The following is a 17,941-nucleotide window of genomic DNA, read 5'->3' as shown; positions in this document are numbered from 1 at the left end:
GGGACTGTGACGTGGGGAGGAAGAATGGCGCCAGCGAGGTAGGCGCCTCGACGTAGGGCGGACTGGGCAGTAGAAAAGGAAGGGAATGCATCGAGGTTGGCGTCCGGGGCGAGACCGTAGGCGGTGAGGGCGGGGGGCGGAGCCACAGGCTCTCCGGTGCGAGGGTCGAGACCGATCGGGTTGCCCACGGTGCGGACGAGATAGTGGGCATCAGCGAGTGTGGCGTGCGAGACTGAAGTAGGGGCAGCCAGTGCCACACGGGCAGCGGTGAGAGTGAGTACGATATCTCTCGGGCGGGCCGGGACACGTGGCAGCTGGAGAGGGCAAAGCACGACGAAAGGAGATATGAAAGATGCAGTGGGAGCTGAGGGCAGGGGAACGAAACGAGTGGAAGCTGAGGTCTGGTCATCGAAGCGAGTGGAAGGTAGCGCGGCGCTCGTCGCGTTTGCATGAGTGTCTGGGGGAAAGTGCGAGGAGTCCGACGGGGTTAAGCTGCTGCGAAGGTCACCCATGGTTGCCTGAGCGGAGGGACTTGGGCAGGGGAGGCCTGAGGGGGTGGAGCAGGGCGCGAAGGCGAGGACAGGGTCGCGCGCGAGGGCGACGGCAGGGTCGCGCGCGAAGGCGAATGCTGATGCGTTGTTGCGCGCGAAGGCGACTGCGATGTGTCGCGCGAACTCTCGAAGCTGGACGCGGTCAAGTGGTTGGCGCCGTACGCAGCCGCGCATGGGCCGACCACGTTAGCTTGCAGCGGGTGCGGCGACGGAGGGAGGCGGGGGGATGACGATGTCTTCGTCTTCTTCATCATCACAGGCTCTCAATGTTCTAATGATGTAAATCCAACAATGTGACAGAACCCTTGGTACAGTACCTTCCCTACAGGCGTAAATTGAAAATTTTTGAAATCGTGAAACCTGGGATTTTTGTACGGTACAGACCGATTTTTACGGAACTGCGGGGCGAAATGTTTATCTTTTCGGGTGATGTGGCTCAAATTGACAATCACAAACACCGGAACTCAGCGATATTGTGAGAGATGCAGTAATGTTCTAGCAGCAGATTGAGTGCAGACGCCTTTCTCATCGCTCTTTCGTGCAAGGGAGCCCGTTCTTGTGCGCCTCGGCCATAATGTTTGGACGATGTGGCCATTGCAGAATGATTCTGCAATGGTCACATCGTCCAAACTGTCGTCGAATGCCGTTAACAAATCTTTCACCGGAAACCGACTCAAAGGAGGCCGCACATTCTCCTTTTCAGGATTATTGACATCCTCTTTGTTCGCAAGTACTGTTTTGTGGCCGTCCGTAAAGTCGGATGTGCCTTGACCATTGCCAAACTCAGATGCTGGCACTTCGCGCTGTAATAATGTCAGCACAGCAGCCTTTTTGCTCACTTTTCGCAGTGAACCACCTTTCACATGAACAGGCGTATTTTTGGGAGGCCGTACAGTTTTGTCCAGGATCCTTTCTACTCTGTACTTACTCCGAACAAGGACGGCTATTTCGGCAAGGGCTTTTTCTGACGGTACACGTCCGCCACTGAGGTCGTGTATCCTGCGAATCAGCTTGTTGTTTTCCAAGCTCGCAGAGACTGCTTGAGATTTCTTCATGATCATTTGTCACACCTGAACAACGCCCCGAGCAAGAGGTTGTGTGCAATTCACTGCTGTGTGGGGAGCGAAATGGGGCCAGGAATTGAAATTTCATCGGCCCTAGCCCACATTCTTCAAACGATTTACGAGCTATGTCTGGCGTTATAGCCTGATGCCCAGCAACGGCCAGTTTGATCTTGAAAGCAGGATTAGCGTATGGCAGATGGCTCAGTGCAAGAAATTCGTCACGCGTAGAACGAACAGCTCTCTGAAATGTCTTGTTTGTGGACTGGTCGCATGGCTGTAGTATGTGTGTGATGTTTGCAGGCAGTCTCACAACGACAATGATCTTTGCATGGAATACATCGAGCCACTCCTGGCTGTTTCGAGAGCTGTTTCCGTCAATTAACAACAGGATAGGCAAACTGGATGCAACAGTTTTCCTTGCATGATCATTAATATGATGTGCTACCGATGTGATGATTTCACGGTCTACCGAGCCGCACTTGCTCACAAAAGTTTTGGTTTCTCCCGGAAACCAGTTTCTATTACACAACCAATGGGGTTTGCCCTGCACATCACTAAAAAATCTTTGTCCAGAGGTTGCTTCCAGGACGGCATGACTCTTTTTCCCGAAGTAATGAGAAAGCGCGGCGCAATATTTCCGCATGCTGCTATGGAAATTCCGGCGGTAAGATGTTTGCCGGGGTCTTTTATAGCCTGTCTAGATCCCCCATGGCACGTATTGGCCGAGACGTAGCATCGCGTTTTTTCCCAAGCTCTCCCGAAACCGCTGTTTCGTCCCAATTCCATATCTTGCGCGGGTCTTCAAAAATGCCGGGGTGTTTTTCTGTAACTCGCATCAAAGTTATGCGCAGGGAGTCAACGTGTGCCTCATTTTCTGCGTCCAGGCGTGCGGCGGACACGTTTTCGGCAACACGAAATGTCAAATCGCGATTGCGGGCTCGAACTCTGCGGATTGTGTCTGGAGATGGTAGCTTTTTTGTGTACGTTTTTCGTCCATCCCTTGCGATTTGTACCTGCAGAGTCATCATAAGGCTATTATCTACAGCGAAACCATGACGAGAGGCAAATACGGCTTTGTCAACAATCATACGTTCCTCGCACGGATTCAACACGGGCTGTCGTCCGCGATGGTTATTTTTGGTGTCAAGGAGCTTTTTCAGTTCTTCTTCATTGCCGCTTTCATGATTGCGTTTCAGTCTGTATGCCGTGGAGCTGGACAAACCCGTTTGCCGAGTGACCTCGGCGACTGAACTCCAGCCTTGCAAGAGTCGTAGGACTTGTTGTCGGCGCTCTCGCTCGGCCTCTCTGGCAGCCAGCCTCTTTTTATGTGCAACAGTTTGTGCACGCATAGAGGGCGGCATCTCTGACTACTGTCCGAAAGATGCCGACTGCCGATCAATACAGATCGAGAACTACGCTTGGGCAGAGTTTGAGCCCCGAGCCAGTGCTATCCATGTCAGGAGACCGCGCGCAAAAACGAGTAGCTAATTTCATATTTGTCAATTTGAGCCTTTTCCAATTTGAGCCATTAGGGAAGGTACTGTTGTGGATCGTATGAATTGCACTGTCGTCATGAATACAAGATACGCACTACACGTACCACTGTCGGGTGCTGATAGAAGGCGATGGCCTAATTGACTTACAGAACCTAACCCCGAAAGGGCGGCTAACACGACTACACATACTGTAGTCACGAAAGAATAAACCTCGAGGAGGAGAGGGGGATCCTCGACGGCATTGGTGCCGAATAACCGCGCTTCTATCGCTTAGCTAGGACATCCTCTCCACTGCGTTGCGAGAGGCCCTTCCATTATTCCACGATCATGGACAGCAAGGCTGTCCCGAAGGGCCCATCCACAGTTATGGGCCCAGAAGATGACTTGGCTCCGAGAAGTATCCTCGTTCCTCCGAAGTTGAAGACCACAACCGATAAGCTACAGTGGCGCGAAGCCGTACGCGACTGGGCGCTCAACCTGCAGATATGCGCCAAAGGTGGCGATAATCGTGCCAAGGGAGCCGCCGCTTCCATCGGCCTGTCACTCTACCGCTCCCTAGAATTCAACAAGAAAGAACTTGTGAAGAAAGCTATAAGGACCGGAGAACTCGTCTTTTTCCCGCAGGACAGCAGCCAAACCGTCGATCAGAACTCAATTCTCGAGAAGATTCTCAACATCGTCGCAAAGGACTCCGCCGTCGACACCATCGAGAGAATGGTCAAGTTCAACAAGGAAATACACGTCTGTGTCCGTTCAAAAGAAGAGACGATCAGCGCGTACGTGGACCGCTTCAGTGGACCGGCGCAGGCATACCTCAACCTAGTCAACGCCAAACAAGATGGCGCCGACAGCCAGAACCTTGCCATTGTGCTACTAGTCAACGCCAGAGTATCCACACAGACATTTACCAACCTAGTGAGCTCACTCGTCAGCACCGCGAAACATCGTTCAGGAACACCGACTTCCGAAGTCACACTCACTGAGGGGAGGATCGCCACCGTTCTAAGACTACTTCAGCGCATGCAGCTCGCCGTCGACGACGACAAGACCCTGGACAAAAACCGAGTCGATGTCCAGGATAACATCGCTGAATGTGTGGATGCCCTCAAAGCCGCGACCATAGCCCGCAAGGGAGGGAACTCCGACGGCGGACTAACGTACTTCATCGGATTACAGGACCCCGTGACGGCCCTCGAGGAGGCGGGTCTAGAAGAGAAAGATCTCGACAACGCGCAGAAAGGTGAAGAGCAGCAGAAACCGACGACGGGCGCCATGATGGGCGCCCCAGGGTACAAGCCACCCTTCCGCAGTAACAAAAGGAAACGTGGACAGTGGCGCGCCCGCAAACAGCAAGAATATCAGACCGAGAGCGATTCCGACTCAAATGGTAAGGACCTGCGAGAGACGATCAAGAAATATCGTAAAAGCAACGAGCGTCCTAATAGGAATACCCAGCATTTTCAGTAAAGGATTCGTCATCTTCCCCCAATGATCCGAATCCTATCATCGATCCAGGTAATCCTACCTCTACAGGGGGAATCTATTCCGCTGCTTGACTCTGTGATATACTCGATATCCCGGTCATCCTAGATCCGCCGAGAGACCAATACAGACGTGGGTGGGGACATTAGTGTAGAAATCCCGAAGACGTCGTCTGTTCATGGACTCTGTACATGCAAGACCTTAACAACCAGACCACGGCTCTCACGTTTGACCTTCTCCAGGACGACTCGCCTATCACACTCGGCATGGATGTTTCACAACACTCCGTAATTAACTTCTCGTCAGAATACCCTACTATGACCATTACACGTCCAACTGACAAATCTCCCCGAGTACTTTCTATATACATAGATGGAGCATCCAAGTTCTAAACTCGCGGGAGGATATTAATCGTTCCGATCGCTCATGTGACATCTTCTCTGATGGCCACGAATGCAGTGTCCGCTACGTCACGACCCATGACTACAGCGAAACGAATGCACCGGTTCACACATGCGACCGCAGAAGAACTGATACAGATCTGCAAAACAGCGAACTGGCTCACCCCGGACCTCGAGAAGTCAATCCGAACCGTGTCCGCTGCCTGTCGAGTATGCACAGAGTCAGGTCTCCCAACTCCATCTAAAAAGGTTTCACTTACGCATGTGAACGAGGCATTCAACCAGCACGTACAAGTCGACTTCACCTTCTGCACCATCCGAGGCACTCAATACAACGTCCTCCATATGATATGCGCAGGAACTGTGTACTCCGAGACACAGATTATGTCCAATCGCGAGGCCGTCAACATCACGAGAGTACTCGAGACTGAATGGTTTAATCGCCATGGAGCTCCGAATTCTCTGTCTGCCGACGACGAGCTCAACTGTAACCATATCCTTACGTTCCTCAAAACTCGAGATGTCCAATTCGACCCCTGACCAGCCCGCAGACATGACAACACAGGGCGCTTAGAACGGAAACACCGGACTCTAAAGGCCATCCTCGAAAGGGTCGCAAAAGAGCCGACCTCTGAACCCGATCGCTTAATTCTATCGAGAGCCACGTTCTTCTCGAATTGTTTCTCAGGCACTCGCATCCTCAGCTCCTTCGAGTTGGCACGAGGATATGCACCGTCGATACTAGGGACATCGCCACGAAAGGTGAGCACAGAACTCCTGTCCGCCCACAACGAACAGGTAGCAGTCCGTGCCGTACAGCGACTACTCCACGCTCGCGCACCATCCCTCGTCCCTCCGAGCTCTATAAAACCCGGTGACATCGTGCTGTATTACTACAGCTCCTCCAAGAACAACGAACCGGATGAGTGGAGAGAAGCAAAGGTGATATCCACCAACCCGCACTTCGTCGAAGCCCGACGTGTTGGCACAACGAGAGGATCGGCGAGCAAAATCGCATACGAAGATCTTAGGCTACGACCCAATCAGCCGCTCACGCACGAACTGATGGACAGTACGATCGAAGAATACCTCCTGTCATCGCATGAGGGGGAGACACGACAAACACATCCGATGAGAAACGAAGATGTACCGGACGTAACACCCCACACTGGAGCAATGTTGACCACGTCGCACAAAGAGGATTCAGACCCGGCTTCACGAGATATCGGGCCGTATTCTACCTCCCAAGCTGACGTTAGAAATGATCTGACTAAGGTCCTGATATCCACCGAGCAATTCGAACTGAAGAAGGTACACGCAAGGATTGGCAACAAGCAAGTAACGTCGCGCGAAGTAGAATTCGTACCATCGTGGGTACTCCAGAACGCTATGGAAAGAGAACACAGTAACAACTGGCTCGGCGCATACGAAGAAATACCTGAGTCACATGTGCCACGTGGCGCCAACGTCATCTCCTCGCACACACTCTTTAAGGTCAAGAGTCACGAAGATGACAGACTCGAAATGAAAGCCCGATTCGTGCTACATGGAAACCGCGACAAGCAGAAGGATGAAATCCGAAAGGATTCAGCCGCCGCAGACATGACGGTCTTTCGTCTGGTGATTAGCCTGGGGTTAATCCTTGGACTCACATTCGGCGTGGCCGACATAAAAGGTGCATACATGCAGAGCGGGCCAGCTACCCGCGACATCTATGTCAGACCTCCAAAGGAGTGGAAGTCCACCAGAGGCATGCTATGGAAGTTGCTGAAATTGGCATATGGAATCGTCGAGGCCGGTAGGCAATGGTTGAAAACCGTCGAGACATGGATGATCGAAGAAGCAGGAGTTGAAAGGGTATTCGGAGTCAGTCAACTCTTTGTCAAAAGGGATCAAGCAAACAAGGTGACGCTGCTCATCGTAAAAGTCACAGACGACTTTCTCGTTTCTGGTACCCCCAAGGCCATCAAGCACTTCATGGACGAATTTAGCGTCAGATTTGAAGTCGGAAAGATAAGAGTCGGGCAAGATTTCCACTTCAACGGATGTGAAGTGACGTTCGATAACCACGGGAACGTCACTCTCTCGATGGAAAACTACACGCGCCGCTTGAAATCTATACATATATCTCGCTCAAGACGCCAAGAGCAAGAGGCGAAAGCAGACACCCGAGAAGAAGCCGAATACAGGTCGCTCGCCGGAACACTCATGTACCTCGGCACGGCAATCGTCCCCCAAGCCTCACTTGTCACGTCGCGTATGCAGCAACGTCTTGGGGACCTGCGTGTCAAGCACATCATCGACGCGAACACAACGCTCCGCGAAATCTTGAAACTCCAAATGAAAATCACGTGCCTCAAGCCGTCAAGTATATCCGGGGCGATCCTCATGAGCCTGTCAGACGCTTCACACGGCGGTAGTGAATTCGATTATGAAGAAACGGGAGGGATATGCGGACTTAAGATCGACCCCTGCATGGAACGAACCTCTGTTCCATCCAATTTCGTGGACGAGTCACAAGCAGAAAAGGTTGAGGTATTCTTCGTTCGGTGCCGAGATCCTCGCTTGCACAGACGCGGAGGACAGAGAATTTGACATGAAAGGCTCCTTCGCGTCACTGTTCCCAAACAAGCCAGTCAGACATGAGATCCTCGTCGACTCACGAGCTTTATTCGACACGATCACGACGTTGCACGAGTGCAAGGAATACAGGCTCCGAAAGACCGTGACCGGCATCCGAAATGCGTTCGAAGCGCAAGAGCTAGATTCAATAAGATGGATTCCCGGGACGAAGAATGTTGCCGACGCACTCACGAAGCGCAGCACAGAGCTTTGGCATCATCTTAGTGAAATGCTGTCTACCGGATTCTGGAAAATCAATAACGACACCGGCTACCATCAGGAGTCCAAAAAATGGAAGTAGACGACGAGGACGATCTCGGTCGTCTGGGGGGAGTGTGGATCGTATGAATTGCACTGTCGTCATGAATACAAGATACGCACTACACGTACCACTGTCGGGTGCTGATAGAAGGCGATGGCCTAATTGACTTACAGAACCTAACCCCGAAAGGGCGGCTAACATGACTACATATACTGTAGTCACGAGAGAATAAACCTCGAGGAGGAGAGGGGGATCCTCGACGGCATTGGTGCCGAATAACCGCGCTTCTATCGCTTAGCTAGGACATCCTCTCCACTGCGTTGCGAGAGGCCCTTCCATCATTCCACGATCATGGACAGCAAGGCTGTCCCGAAGGCCCCATCCACAACTGTACATGTACACTATTTACCGGATGCGTATCACCTCCTGCTCCAGGTTGGTCGGACACACCTTTGCACTCGCAACCTCCCGCATCTTCATATTACGGCTCGCTGAAGGCGAAGTAAAATTCGCTTTCTGCGAGACGGGCTCTGCTCAAGCTCGCAGTGTTTAGATCACTCCACGTTACACGATGGAGGAGGCCCATCTTTTGATTAATTTGGTCACACATGCTCTTAAATATGCCCTTGCAGTTTGCCAGCAGAAGTCCTGCGCCGAATGATATCTGTTGGCGCATCCGCGAGATGAACATCATTCGCAATAACAGCAGATCCTAGACATCTATCCTCATCATCATAAAACGCTGAAAACTGCCCTGGTGCCAGTCCTTTATCACCCTCGGCAAGCTCCACCTCGCCTCCCTCCGCCCATGTCCTCGTCACCACAGCGTTATGGAATTTCGGTCCATGTCTAGTCTTCACTCGCAATGCTGTCTGCGCCCCGTTGAAACCGAGAGCATTCGGCCATTCTCCAGCAATCCATAGAGGTGTTTCAAACTCAAACCAAGTACGCTGCTGCTTCTCACTGTGATACTCTTTGCTTACGTAGACCACATTGCGTTCCACGTCCTTGCATACAACGTACCATGGCCCTCCAGAGAGTCCTATTCCCCGTCGCTGACCAATAGTGAAAAACCAGAAGCCCTTGTGCTGTCCGAGTTCTCGTCCGGTTTCAAACTCGACTAGGCTCCCCATCTCTCGCCCCAAGTGATGGCCGAGAAAGTCGTCAAACTTCAGTTTCCCAAGGAAGCAGATCCCCTGCGAGTCCTTGCGAGTCTTATTGGGCAGATCATAGGCTTTCGCAAGCTCCCGTACTTCATTTTTAGGGATGTTGCCCAGTGGGAACGAAGAAGCTGCAATCTGCTCCTGGCGAAGATGTGCCAGAAAGTACGTCTGATCCTTCCACATATCTGCGGACAATCGCAGTTCCGCAAGACCAGTCTCTGGATTCACTGTTTGTCGAGCATAGTGACCGGTGGCAACTCTATCGTAATACCGTCCAATGCGGTTGAAAAACGCACCAAACTTAATTCTCGAATTGCACATTACGTCAGGGTTCGGCGTCCTCCCCCTTCGTGCCTCGCTGACTGTGTAGGACACGACCTCGTCCCAGTATGCCTTTTGAAACGGTACGTCGGTGAGCTTCACGTTAGCTTGTTGGCACACAGCTGCAGCATATTCCATGTCCTCCTCCCACGGACACGAGCCCAAATGGGCCAGTTCGTCTTCAAGCCAAATCTTCAAGTAAAAAGCATGAGGACGGGCCCCAGATTCCTGAATCTGGTGAAGCGCGACAGAGGAATCTACGCCACCAGATAATAACACCGCAACGTCTTTTCCTTGCCGCCCACTCCACCGTCCATCCATTGGATGTTTTTCCGACTTCTCAGCGTGGTCCCTCTTCTCACCGGACCGTAGCATCTCAACTTTGTTTTGCACATAGCTCAAGATACTAGTCAGACCCATCATCCGCGAGGGCCCCGCGGATCCCCGCAGCCCTGAGGCCTCCAGTAGTTCTAAAGGCATTACTGCTGCAACTTCGTCCGCAGTGCATCCGTCCAACCCAAGGATTACAAACGCCATCAAGCCGCGGGCGACCATAGAATCAGAAAAGCCACGCATCTTGACGGTGCGGTCGTCCGACATGACCACCTCTACATGCGAGATTGAAGTGCAGCCAGATACTCGCGTGGACGGATGCAATTCATTGTCTGACATAGCAGGGATACTGTCTGCTAAGTGTATCAAACGCATATAACGTGCCTGGGGCTCGTCCAGCGTTCCAAGCGAATTTGCGATTGTTCGCAAGTGTTGGGGGAGTTTGCATCGCCACCTTTCTGCAGTGGGTCTTCTGCTTTCGGTTTTCAAAAGGGGTTTTCGGGAGACCAATGCCTTCCCATGGCAATGGGATGACTTCGCTTTGGTTGCCAGCGGTATGGAAATTTGAAACGCCATCGTGTTCGCTTTCTGCACACAACGCAGACAACGGTCAGGGTTGGGAAATGTTGTCATTCCAATGAGACGCACATAAGTGTGTTCTCTTTGCCCCATGCTCACCTACCATCAACAGCTAGCGAGTTTTAACTGCAAGAACGTATGAATGAGCACGCAGACGGCCTTCGCGGCCGAGGAAAGGAGATCAAACTCGTCGCATACCGTACCCTTCTGTGTAGATGACGGGAATAACGCTTCATGGAATAATTTTCTAAAAAAAAGTCAAATCAACAGCATAGAATTTGTGGCTTTTGGATTAAGAGCTTTCAACCTTGGCACCAGATTGTGTGCATGCGCACAATGCAAAACTGTGCTTCGACTTGATGTGGAGGACACCCAAACAAACCACTTTCGGCGAGGGTCTCCGCCTCGACCTCTCAAATAGATGATTAGAGCCCCAGAGAGGTCAAGGAGCTGCTGCAGGGCAAGTACAGAACTGAAGAAAACAGAAACCACTCTAAACCTTAAGTATACACGTGTATGACGTGTATACGATTTTCATTTTATCGTGCAACTTTTTTAAGCAGATCATCGAACTAATGGACAGCTGTCCCGTAGAATTGCCTATCCGCATCGGACAATTTCTGATGTGGTAAACCGTGTGGCAGCTGCACCGTAACGGCAGATCTTCAAGCTCGTTGCATCACTCCGGAAAGTCATTTAATCCTGCTTGCCTGCGTTCAGCTTTGCCCCACTAACTCATCAACATGAGCAATACGCTGGAGAAGAAGCTTTCAGCTAGCAAGGTTATCAACAAGAAGGCGCGTTCTGGAGATGTATCTCCTCACGTATCTCGCGATGCTTTGAAAGCAGACGCAGCTGCGGCGGCTACGGGAGAGCGAAAGGACGACTCTACCCAGAACGAAACCAATTCTTCAGAGTTCGACGCCGAGTACGACGTACCCCACCCCACGAATGAAAAGATTCGCGACAAGATCCGCTCCTTGCTCACTGATGCTCTCTTCAAAAAAGATGAGGACTTCGTGAAAGACCGCAACGACGCCCAGATTGTCGCTAACGCCATTGAAGCCGCTTTGTATGACAAGATGGACGGCAACGGCGCCCCATATAAGAATAAATACCGCAACATCTCCTTCAACATAAAAGACCCCAAGAACGCTAAGCTCCGCATGGCCTTGCTTTATCGTCACCTTCCACCCTCCGAGTTGCTCAATATGTCGAACCACGACCTTGCCAATGATGAGCTACGAAAGAATCGGGAGGAAGTTCGTGCTAAGATGACCAGAGATGCGATGCCGTTTAGCAAGCAAGAGGCAAGTACTGATATGTTCAAGTGCGGAAAATGCAAGCAAAGAAAATGTACTTATTACCAGATGCAGACCCGGTCCGCAGATGAACCATTAACGACCTTTGTCTCATGCGTACATTGCGGTAATCGTTGGAGGTTTTGAGCTTTCACTTCTCGGTCCAAACAACCCATCCGCTACCCCTTCTTCCCCTCATACCCTCCATTCCACCGCTTCAGTACAAAAGTTGAGAGAGCTTCGGTGAAATTGAGACTACTTGTACGAGTAGATAGGACGGGTGACAAAACATGTATCCCTGTAAACTTTGGGTTTTCTCAAAAATCAGCGTGCTACGGAGCAGCTCTCAAAACTAGTGTACAACAACGAAAAAGCGACATGCACTAGCTGCTACTTTCTCTTGGTGGGCAGTACGGGTCCAGACGCCTCCTATGAACTGTTGCGTTCAGTAGATCTCCCAAAGGAGAAGACCGCATCGCGTCAATGGAAAACGCGGGTTTCTCATCCTCGCAACGGCTGTAGTGCTGTTCGCACAGTGAACGAATCACATTGACGCCGTTCCGATGGCATTCATTGGGACATTTGATCCAACAGGAACGTAAGAAAAGGCTTCTTTCTAGTTCAAATGCATGATATTCTTTCTCTGGAAACAGTGCTGCGCAGATTTCCCAGGAGAATCAGAATAGCTGTTCATCCCGCGCTCTTGTACGTTGCACAATAACATTGCTACGGTCGGTAGTTAGAACCTCTCCGATTGCTTGTGCGGTGACTTCACGTTCGTCAGAATCACATAATTAGTTGGCCCCCTGGCTACCGTTAAAACGAAACGGACCTCTCCATCAACGTATGCTCATAGAGAAATATGATGTGGTTCGAGAAAAAAGGGTCGCGAGGATGATCTCCCGACGCCCTTTTGCTCCACACAACCTCATGTTCCGTATCTCTAGGCAATATGTAGGATCTCCAGACTTCCAGTGTCTTAGGCAAAGAAACCAGTCTACTTCTATTGCCACTACAAAGAGGCTCCTTCTAGACCAACGTGATATATAGCCCACCAGAAGCAAAAAGAAGATATAGGGAATGATCATGAAAGGCTATCCATCAACCTCAGGAAGAACGGTTGCTTCCTCAAAGTCTTCACCAGGATCGGAATCCAAAAAGTCAAACAAGTTATCCTTTCCGTCTTCGAGGGCCCCTGAAGTTCGCATTTCGTCATTTGATAGGCTTGATAGATGCTCCGGTTCTCTTTTGTCAGTGGCACCCCATAGATCCGAACCTTCGTTGGTACTCAGAAAAGACGTCAAATCCACGTCTGAAGATTTAAGAGCATCTCCCCGCGAGTCCTCCTTTCCGAACTGGGAGGAATCTTGCCTCTTAGTCGTAATGTGTTGGTCTTGCTCCTCGTCTAGAAATGAAAAATGATCTCCTTCATCTCTAAAAATTGATGATATCTCAAACTCATTGGCACTGGCCTTCGAAGATCTTCTTTTTCCAGTTTCGCGCCTACCAACTTTCCCACTGTCCCCCTGAGTCTTTGGTTTCGAGGATTCATTCGACTCTAGCCCAAAAAAGCTAGACATGTCGTCCTCTGTTTCGAAATTATCATCAGAGAGGAGTGCAGCAAGATCGTCAGCCGGGGAAGCCAAATCGGCAGTATTCCCGGGGCCACCAAAGAGAGACACTGAGCGATTCGCGTTTTCCTTGTTCAATCGTGATTGAGGCGTAGATGGTGCATCTCCTGCCTGCCATGATCCAGTACGCTCTTTGCTCGAATCATCTGCTTCCGGTACGTCTTGAACAACACAAATCTGATCCATTTCGAACTCAACAGGTGCCTCACGGCCAATCATCATAAGACGAGCAGATATGACATGAAGATCCGGTTTGACTGCCAAAACGCGCCCCTTGTTCCCAGCGAAAGGACCTGATAGCACCTCAATGGCATCTCCCGGTCTAATTGACGTCTTCTTTTCTGGCTTCGCACTCCCAGCTTCTGCCACTTTCTCAAACACAATTTTCATCTCTGCATCACTGACTGGAAGCGGTGGCCTGAACGGCTGCCCGGTCTTCCTGTCACGGTTCGGATCACCCATGAACCATTGGACATTGGGCACGCGTTGCACATCTGCGTAATTTTGTTGATTCATGACCATCAACACCAGAATGTAACCAGGGAATATTCGCTCTTCCTTCTTGACTGATTGGCCACCCTTTGTAAGACGCATGATTTTTGTAACGGGAACCAGAACTTCTTTAACTTCCAATGCTTCCAAGGACTGCGCCATATTCCGAATAGAGATCGCACAGCTTTGTTCAAACCCAGGTTTAACCTGTAGAAAGAACCATCTTGGTTCAGTGCTCCATTCCAGGGAGTTCAACATCTCCATTTGAGTCATTTTTGTCTCTGTTTTCTTCTTTCTTGATTTTGGGCTTTTCTTCTTTTGAGTTGCGCCTTTCGTTGATTTCTTCGTACCCCTATTAGATTTCGTCTTTGCCTCATTTATAGCGGCGACAGCTTCATCTGATTCCACAGCAACCCTGTCAACTTCGTCCGGCGCTCCTGGTACTGCGGTTTCTTTAGCATCTTCCCATTCATCATCATCTCCCTCTTCTTCTTCGTCAGGACCGAGGCTCGCCCCATGACCCCGATTCCGTTCAGAAAAATCCAAGTGCATGCTAAACTGTTCAAGAGTTTCCTTGTTTCTTGAGAAAGCAGCCTCAAGGCCTGCATCAAATCCGCCGAAGTCTTCTAGAGACATAGCTCCCTCAACTTGCGACAAGTCCTCTGCTTCGCTGGAACGAACCTCAGATGAATTGTTTGGCGTTTTTGCCTCCGCGGGTTCATTCGAAATGCCCAGTGCTTCCTTTCCCTTTGCATCCTTGCCTTCCACATTCTGCGACAAACTTCCAGTGCCTTCCTTCGGAATGGCGCAGCTTATCCGCTGGGCTCTTTCATACTGCCGTCTATCCACGGAGTGCGCGCAAATTGGGCGAGTGCCAACTGTTGTAAAGGGGGTAGCCCAACTACCAATGAAGGCAGTCACGCCGCTTCTCCTTGTTGACATTCCGCTGGAGCAGTATCTAAATTCTTCGTTTTCCTTTTTTGCGTGGAGTCGCAAGGTAAGCAGAAAACTTCGAGGAGCTTCAGACTGGAAACTCGATAACCCAGAAGCCCTGAAGTACTCTTGTAATTGACAGAGGCACAGATTCGGATCTCAGGCGAAGGGGACAACTCCAGAGTTGTACGCGTCATTAAGATAAGATCCCGTCCGAATTTACACGTGTTGACATATTTCGACCTACAGTAGACTCCGCAACAAAGTAAGAAATTGCGTGTTTCTACAGAAAAGCAATCTCCATTTGAGCTCAAGTAAAACGTCTCAAAGCAGTCATCACATCCATTATATGGCCTTGCCCGTCCCGGCAAGAACATGATTGTGGCTGAACGTTTCGCAAGCGCGCAAGAAGCAGTCTGTGTGCCCAATTAGAGAGGGCAACTACGGGAACGCACTGAAAACCGAAGGAAGTGAACAGGAAATGTTTTTGTTCTTGCCATCCTTGAATGGCTTTCAGTTAACCAGAACGACCCGCCTTCTTCTTTCATGGAGACCTAGGTCAGAACAGTTCGCCAAATGGGATTCTGCAACTGCTCTCTACGACGCAAAGACTACACGACGCGCGGTGCTACAATCGATGGCGGCGATATCCATTTGCTTCAAGACGAGTCCCGCTCAGTCCCGGATAGAAGGTCCAGAACTTCGAGGACTCGACGAATCGACAGAGAACCAACCACCCTTTGTGGAACTCGGCGATGGAGTGAAGGCACAGGAAATTTCTGGCGGCAGAGGGGCATCCCGAGTTGAAGACGGAAGCATAGTAAGTGTCAAATACGTCATGAGGCGAAGCAACGGTTATTTTATTGATGCGAGCTACGGCTTCGATCGTTTTGAGACGTACAGCTATCGCGCCGGATCGGGCCAAGTTGTCAAAGGCTTTGACATCGCAGTGCGCGGTATGGGAATTGGAGGAAGACGACGATTTGTTCTTCCTCCACGTCTCGGCTACGTGACCGGAACAAGGAAGAATGACCCTGGTCCGATTCCTCCAGACTTCGGTGCAAGGAGATCGCTTGCCTCGCATGCAAAGGAGCCTCTGATATTTGAGGTGCAGGTTGTAAAGATTAGATAGCCCAGCGCCGCCCTAGGCTCCTTACCTACCGACCTCCGTTGCACAGCTCCTATGAAATCAACTGTTTTTGCGGTAATCGCGGAGCTTCGTCGCAGTTCCGGCTGACCCATGTTTTCCTGTTGACACATTTTATTTATGAGAATTCTTCTTACGTGCCCCTTTTATTTTGGCATTTTCCTTACTGTCGAAAGACAGGAGCACGCTCGAGGTGTGCAGTAGTATCATAGCAATACGAAAGCTCCTGATCAGATGATCTATTGTTGAATAACGTTGTCCGTAAAGTCACGAAAACGCGTGTTTTGGCGGCGAGTTTGCTCGGATTTTCTGAACGCAAAATTTTCAAACAACGCGTTTGTCAAAACTCACAGCATACCGAAAACTCGGGGCATGTGAATTTTCCACCAGTTTCACATCCCCCTGATCACAGCAGTGCCGGATCGACCCGTCGTGAAGAAAACCGAAGTGGGTCTTCCGTTCTTTTCATCAGCACAAACAAGCCCCAGACTGCAGGGGTCGTATCGATATGCGTCATGGATGCCCATATCGCTTCATCTGCGCAGAGTCCATTACCAGCGATGTGAACCGCGGAAAATGATGAGGTCTACAGAGTAAAGTCTCGATAAGCTGCGTACCTGATATGATGAACTGTCTCGGTACAGAGAACCGAAGGACTATGAGGGAGGCGCCACCCCCGCTTTTTGGCCCAGAATCGACGTTTTCGTATTTCTAAGGTGAACCAGGCTCTATAGAATGAACTACGCGATACCATGAACATAAAAAACATGAAAAACCCTGAGTTCACTTTATCGAGGCCGAAATGCGCACAAGAAACGAACCATCAACGACTACAGAAGCTATCCATACGTCTTTGCCTCAGATTCCAACGCTGAAGCCTCCTTACGCGGCTTTGTTCCTCATACAGAAGTGACTTGAGGCTCGACGGCAGCCCCGATTGAACTAGATTCGCGTCCGTCATAATACAACTGAGTTCGTTAGATAGAGCTTCTAATGCTCCGCGATACCGAGCAAGCGACGGTTTGCGTCCTGTCCGGTCTTTCGCTGGCACAGTAGAGCGATCGTCCTCACCATCTGAATCACCGTTAAATTGATCTTGCTCAATTGCCAGTAAATGCCCCAAAATCCCCTAATCCAAGATCAATGGCTTGACCGAGAACTGACTCTTCTGATATAGACTCTACCACAGGGAGACTACCTTCTGCAGCCATCAAGCGATCGACGCTCTCCATATAAATGTTTCCAACAACGCCATTCAAATGTAACTCTGTCAGTTCGCCCATTAGCATAGTCATATCCTCTTGCTCCACCGTTGAGCAAACATCAGGGCAGTTGTCTGGCATGCCAGCCTCACAGCAAGGTTTTGCTAAAACATACAATTCGCCTCGACAATGTGCCATTTCAGCTTCTTTTTCGCATTGCTCACGTGCGAGTCGGGAAGTAAATGGGAGTGGAGCTCTAATTGCCGCTTTGACGTATCCTTTTCGCTCGTTCTTGCGTGTGAGTATATTTTCTATTAAAAAAGGAGGAAGAATGTCGGTCTTAATCCAGGAGTTCAGTATGACACTCTCAGGAACAAGATCCCATGCTCTAGCCATCAACAAAACATCATCATACACAGTACAAGCCTTGAGAACATTAAACGTTTGTCGTGCAGACCGCTCTTTCAAGAGTTGCTCCTCAATCGAGTCCAATATATGTCGCACCACAAGCCGACGAAAATGACACTTGAATGAACGACCTACTGCGGCATCTACGGGCTGCAAGTGGGAGGTTAGGTTAGGAGGTAGAAAACAACAATTAAAATTGGCAAATCCACTGTAGCCTACGTTGTGGGCGGAGCAGTTGTTCGACGATGTCGATGAATGTTTGCCGTGAAACCGGGCAAACTTGTCAAACCCCTGTACGATAGAGAGTTTACGCAGCACAATTCTGAGACAAAATCTAGTTACAAATCTATGGGAAAATTAGTCCGCATTTGGCAGAGTATTGTTCACAACATTTAAGTACGAACCTGTAATTGTGATATAAATATGAGAACTAGTCGGGAGCCTCCGTTACTGTACGAGTACGAGAGCGACGGTGCTACGACCCCACACACTCAATGCATGACGTATTTCCCAGACAAACCCCTCGTGCTCAGTCCTCATCCCCAATTGCAAC

At 50.3% G+C, this 17,941-nt stretch overlaps 5 protein-coding genes; 2 read left to right on the top strand and 3 right to left on the bottom strand.

Moving 5' to 3' along the window:
* Positions 1 to 8,390: 8,390 nt before the first annotated feature.
* Positions 8,391 to 10,367, bottom strand: CHC_T00004341001 (hypothetical protein). XM_005715733.1 is given in 2 exon segments: positions 8,391 to 8,492; positions 8,493 to 10,367. The coding sequence occupies 1 exon segment, from the start codon at positions 10,365 to 10,367 to the stop codon at positions 8,493 to 8,495; it is 1,875 nt and encodes a 624-aa protein (XP_005715790.1). The 3' UTR covers positions 8,391 to 8,492.
* A 650-nt stretch (positions 10,368 to 11,017) lies between these two features.
* Positions 11,018 to 11,722, top strand: CHC_T00004340001 (hypothetical protein). Its single transcript, XM_005715732.1, has one exon. It carries the CDS (start codon positions 11,018 to 11,020, stop codon positions 11,720 to 11,722), a length of 705 nt encoding a protein of 234 aa, XP_005715789.1.
* A 146-nt stretch (positions 11,723 to 11,868) lies between these two features.
* On the bottom strand, positions 11,869 to 14,640 carry CHC_T00004339001 (hypothetical protein). XM_005715731.1 is given in 2 exon segments: positions 11,869 to 12,669; positions 12,670 to 14,640. 1 exon segment carries the CDS (start codon positions 14,638 to 14,640, stop codon positions 12,670 to 12,672), a length of 1,971 nt encoding a protein of 656 aa, XP_005715788.1. The 3' UTR covers positions 11,869 to 12,669.
* A 472-nt stretch (positions 14,641 to 15,112) lies between these two features.
* Positions 15,113 to 15,763, top strand: CHC_T00004338001 (hypothetical protein). Its single transcript, XM_005715730.1, has one exon. The coding sequence runs from the start codon at positions 15,113 to 15,115 to the stop codon at positions 15,761 to 15,763; it is 651 nt and encodes a 216-aa protein (XP_005715787.1).
* A 782-nt stretch (positions 15,764 to 16,545) lies between these two features.
* On the bottom strand, positions 16,546 to 17,121 carry CHC_T00004337001 (hypothetical protein). XM_005715729.1 is given in 4 exon segments: positions 16,546 to 16,601; positions 16,602 to 16,720; positions 16,850 to 16,907; positions 17,101 to 17,121. The coding sequence occupies 3 exon segments, from the start codon at positions 17,119 to 17,121 to the stop codon at positions 16,602 to 16,604; spliced, it is 198 nt and encodes a 65-aa protein (XP_005715786.1). The 3' UTR covers positions 16,546 to 16,601.
* Between the last annotated feature and the right edge of the window lie 820 nt (positions 17,122 to 17,941).

Source organism: Chondrus crispus, genomic scaffold (assembly GCF_000350225.1).
Source record: "Chondrus crispus Stackhouse genomic scaffold, scaffold_227, whole genome shotgun sequence".
Classification (NCBI taxonomy): domain Eukaryota; phylum Rhodophyta; class Florideophyceae; order Gigartinales; family Gigartinaceae; genus Chondrus; species Chondrus crispus.
This window is presented reverse-complemented; position numbering and strand designations above follow the sequence as displayed.

Coding starts and splice junctions, on each gene's coding strand:
- CHC_T00004341001 (XM_005715733.1), bottom strand. CDS start 10,367: ATGGGGCAAAGAGAACACACTTATGTGCGTCTCATTGGAATGACAACA.
- CHC_T00004340001 (XM_005715732.1), top strand. CDS start 11,018: ATGAGCAATACGCTGGAGAAGAAGCTTTCAGCTAGCAAGGTTATCAAC.
- CHC_T00004339001 (XM_005715731.1), bottom strand. CDS start 14,640: ATGTCAACAAGGAGAAGCGGCGTGACTGCCTTCATTGGTAGTTGGGCT.
- CHC_T00004338001 (XM_005715730.1), top strand. CDS start 15,113: ATGTTTTTGTTCTTGCCATCCTTGAATGGCTTTCAGTTAACCAGAACG.
- CHC_T00004337001 (XM_005715729.1), bottom strand. CDS start 17,121: ATGCCAGACAACTGCCCTGAT. Junction 16,908..17,100: donor TGCCAGACAACTGCCCTGAT/GTTTGCTCAACG, acceptor ATCTTGGATTAG/GGGATTTTGGGGCATTTACT. Junction 16,721..16,849: donor ATTTAACGGTGATTCAGATG/GTGAGGACGATC, acceptor ACGCGAATCTAG/TTCAATCGGGGCTGCCGTCG.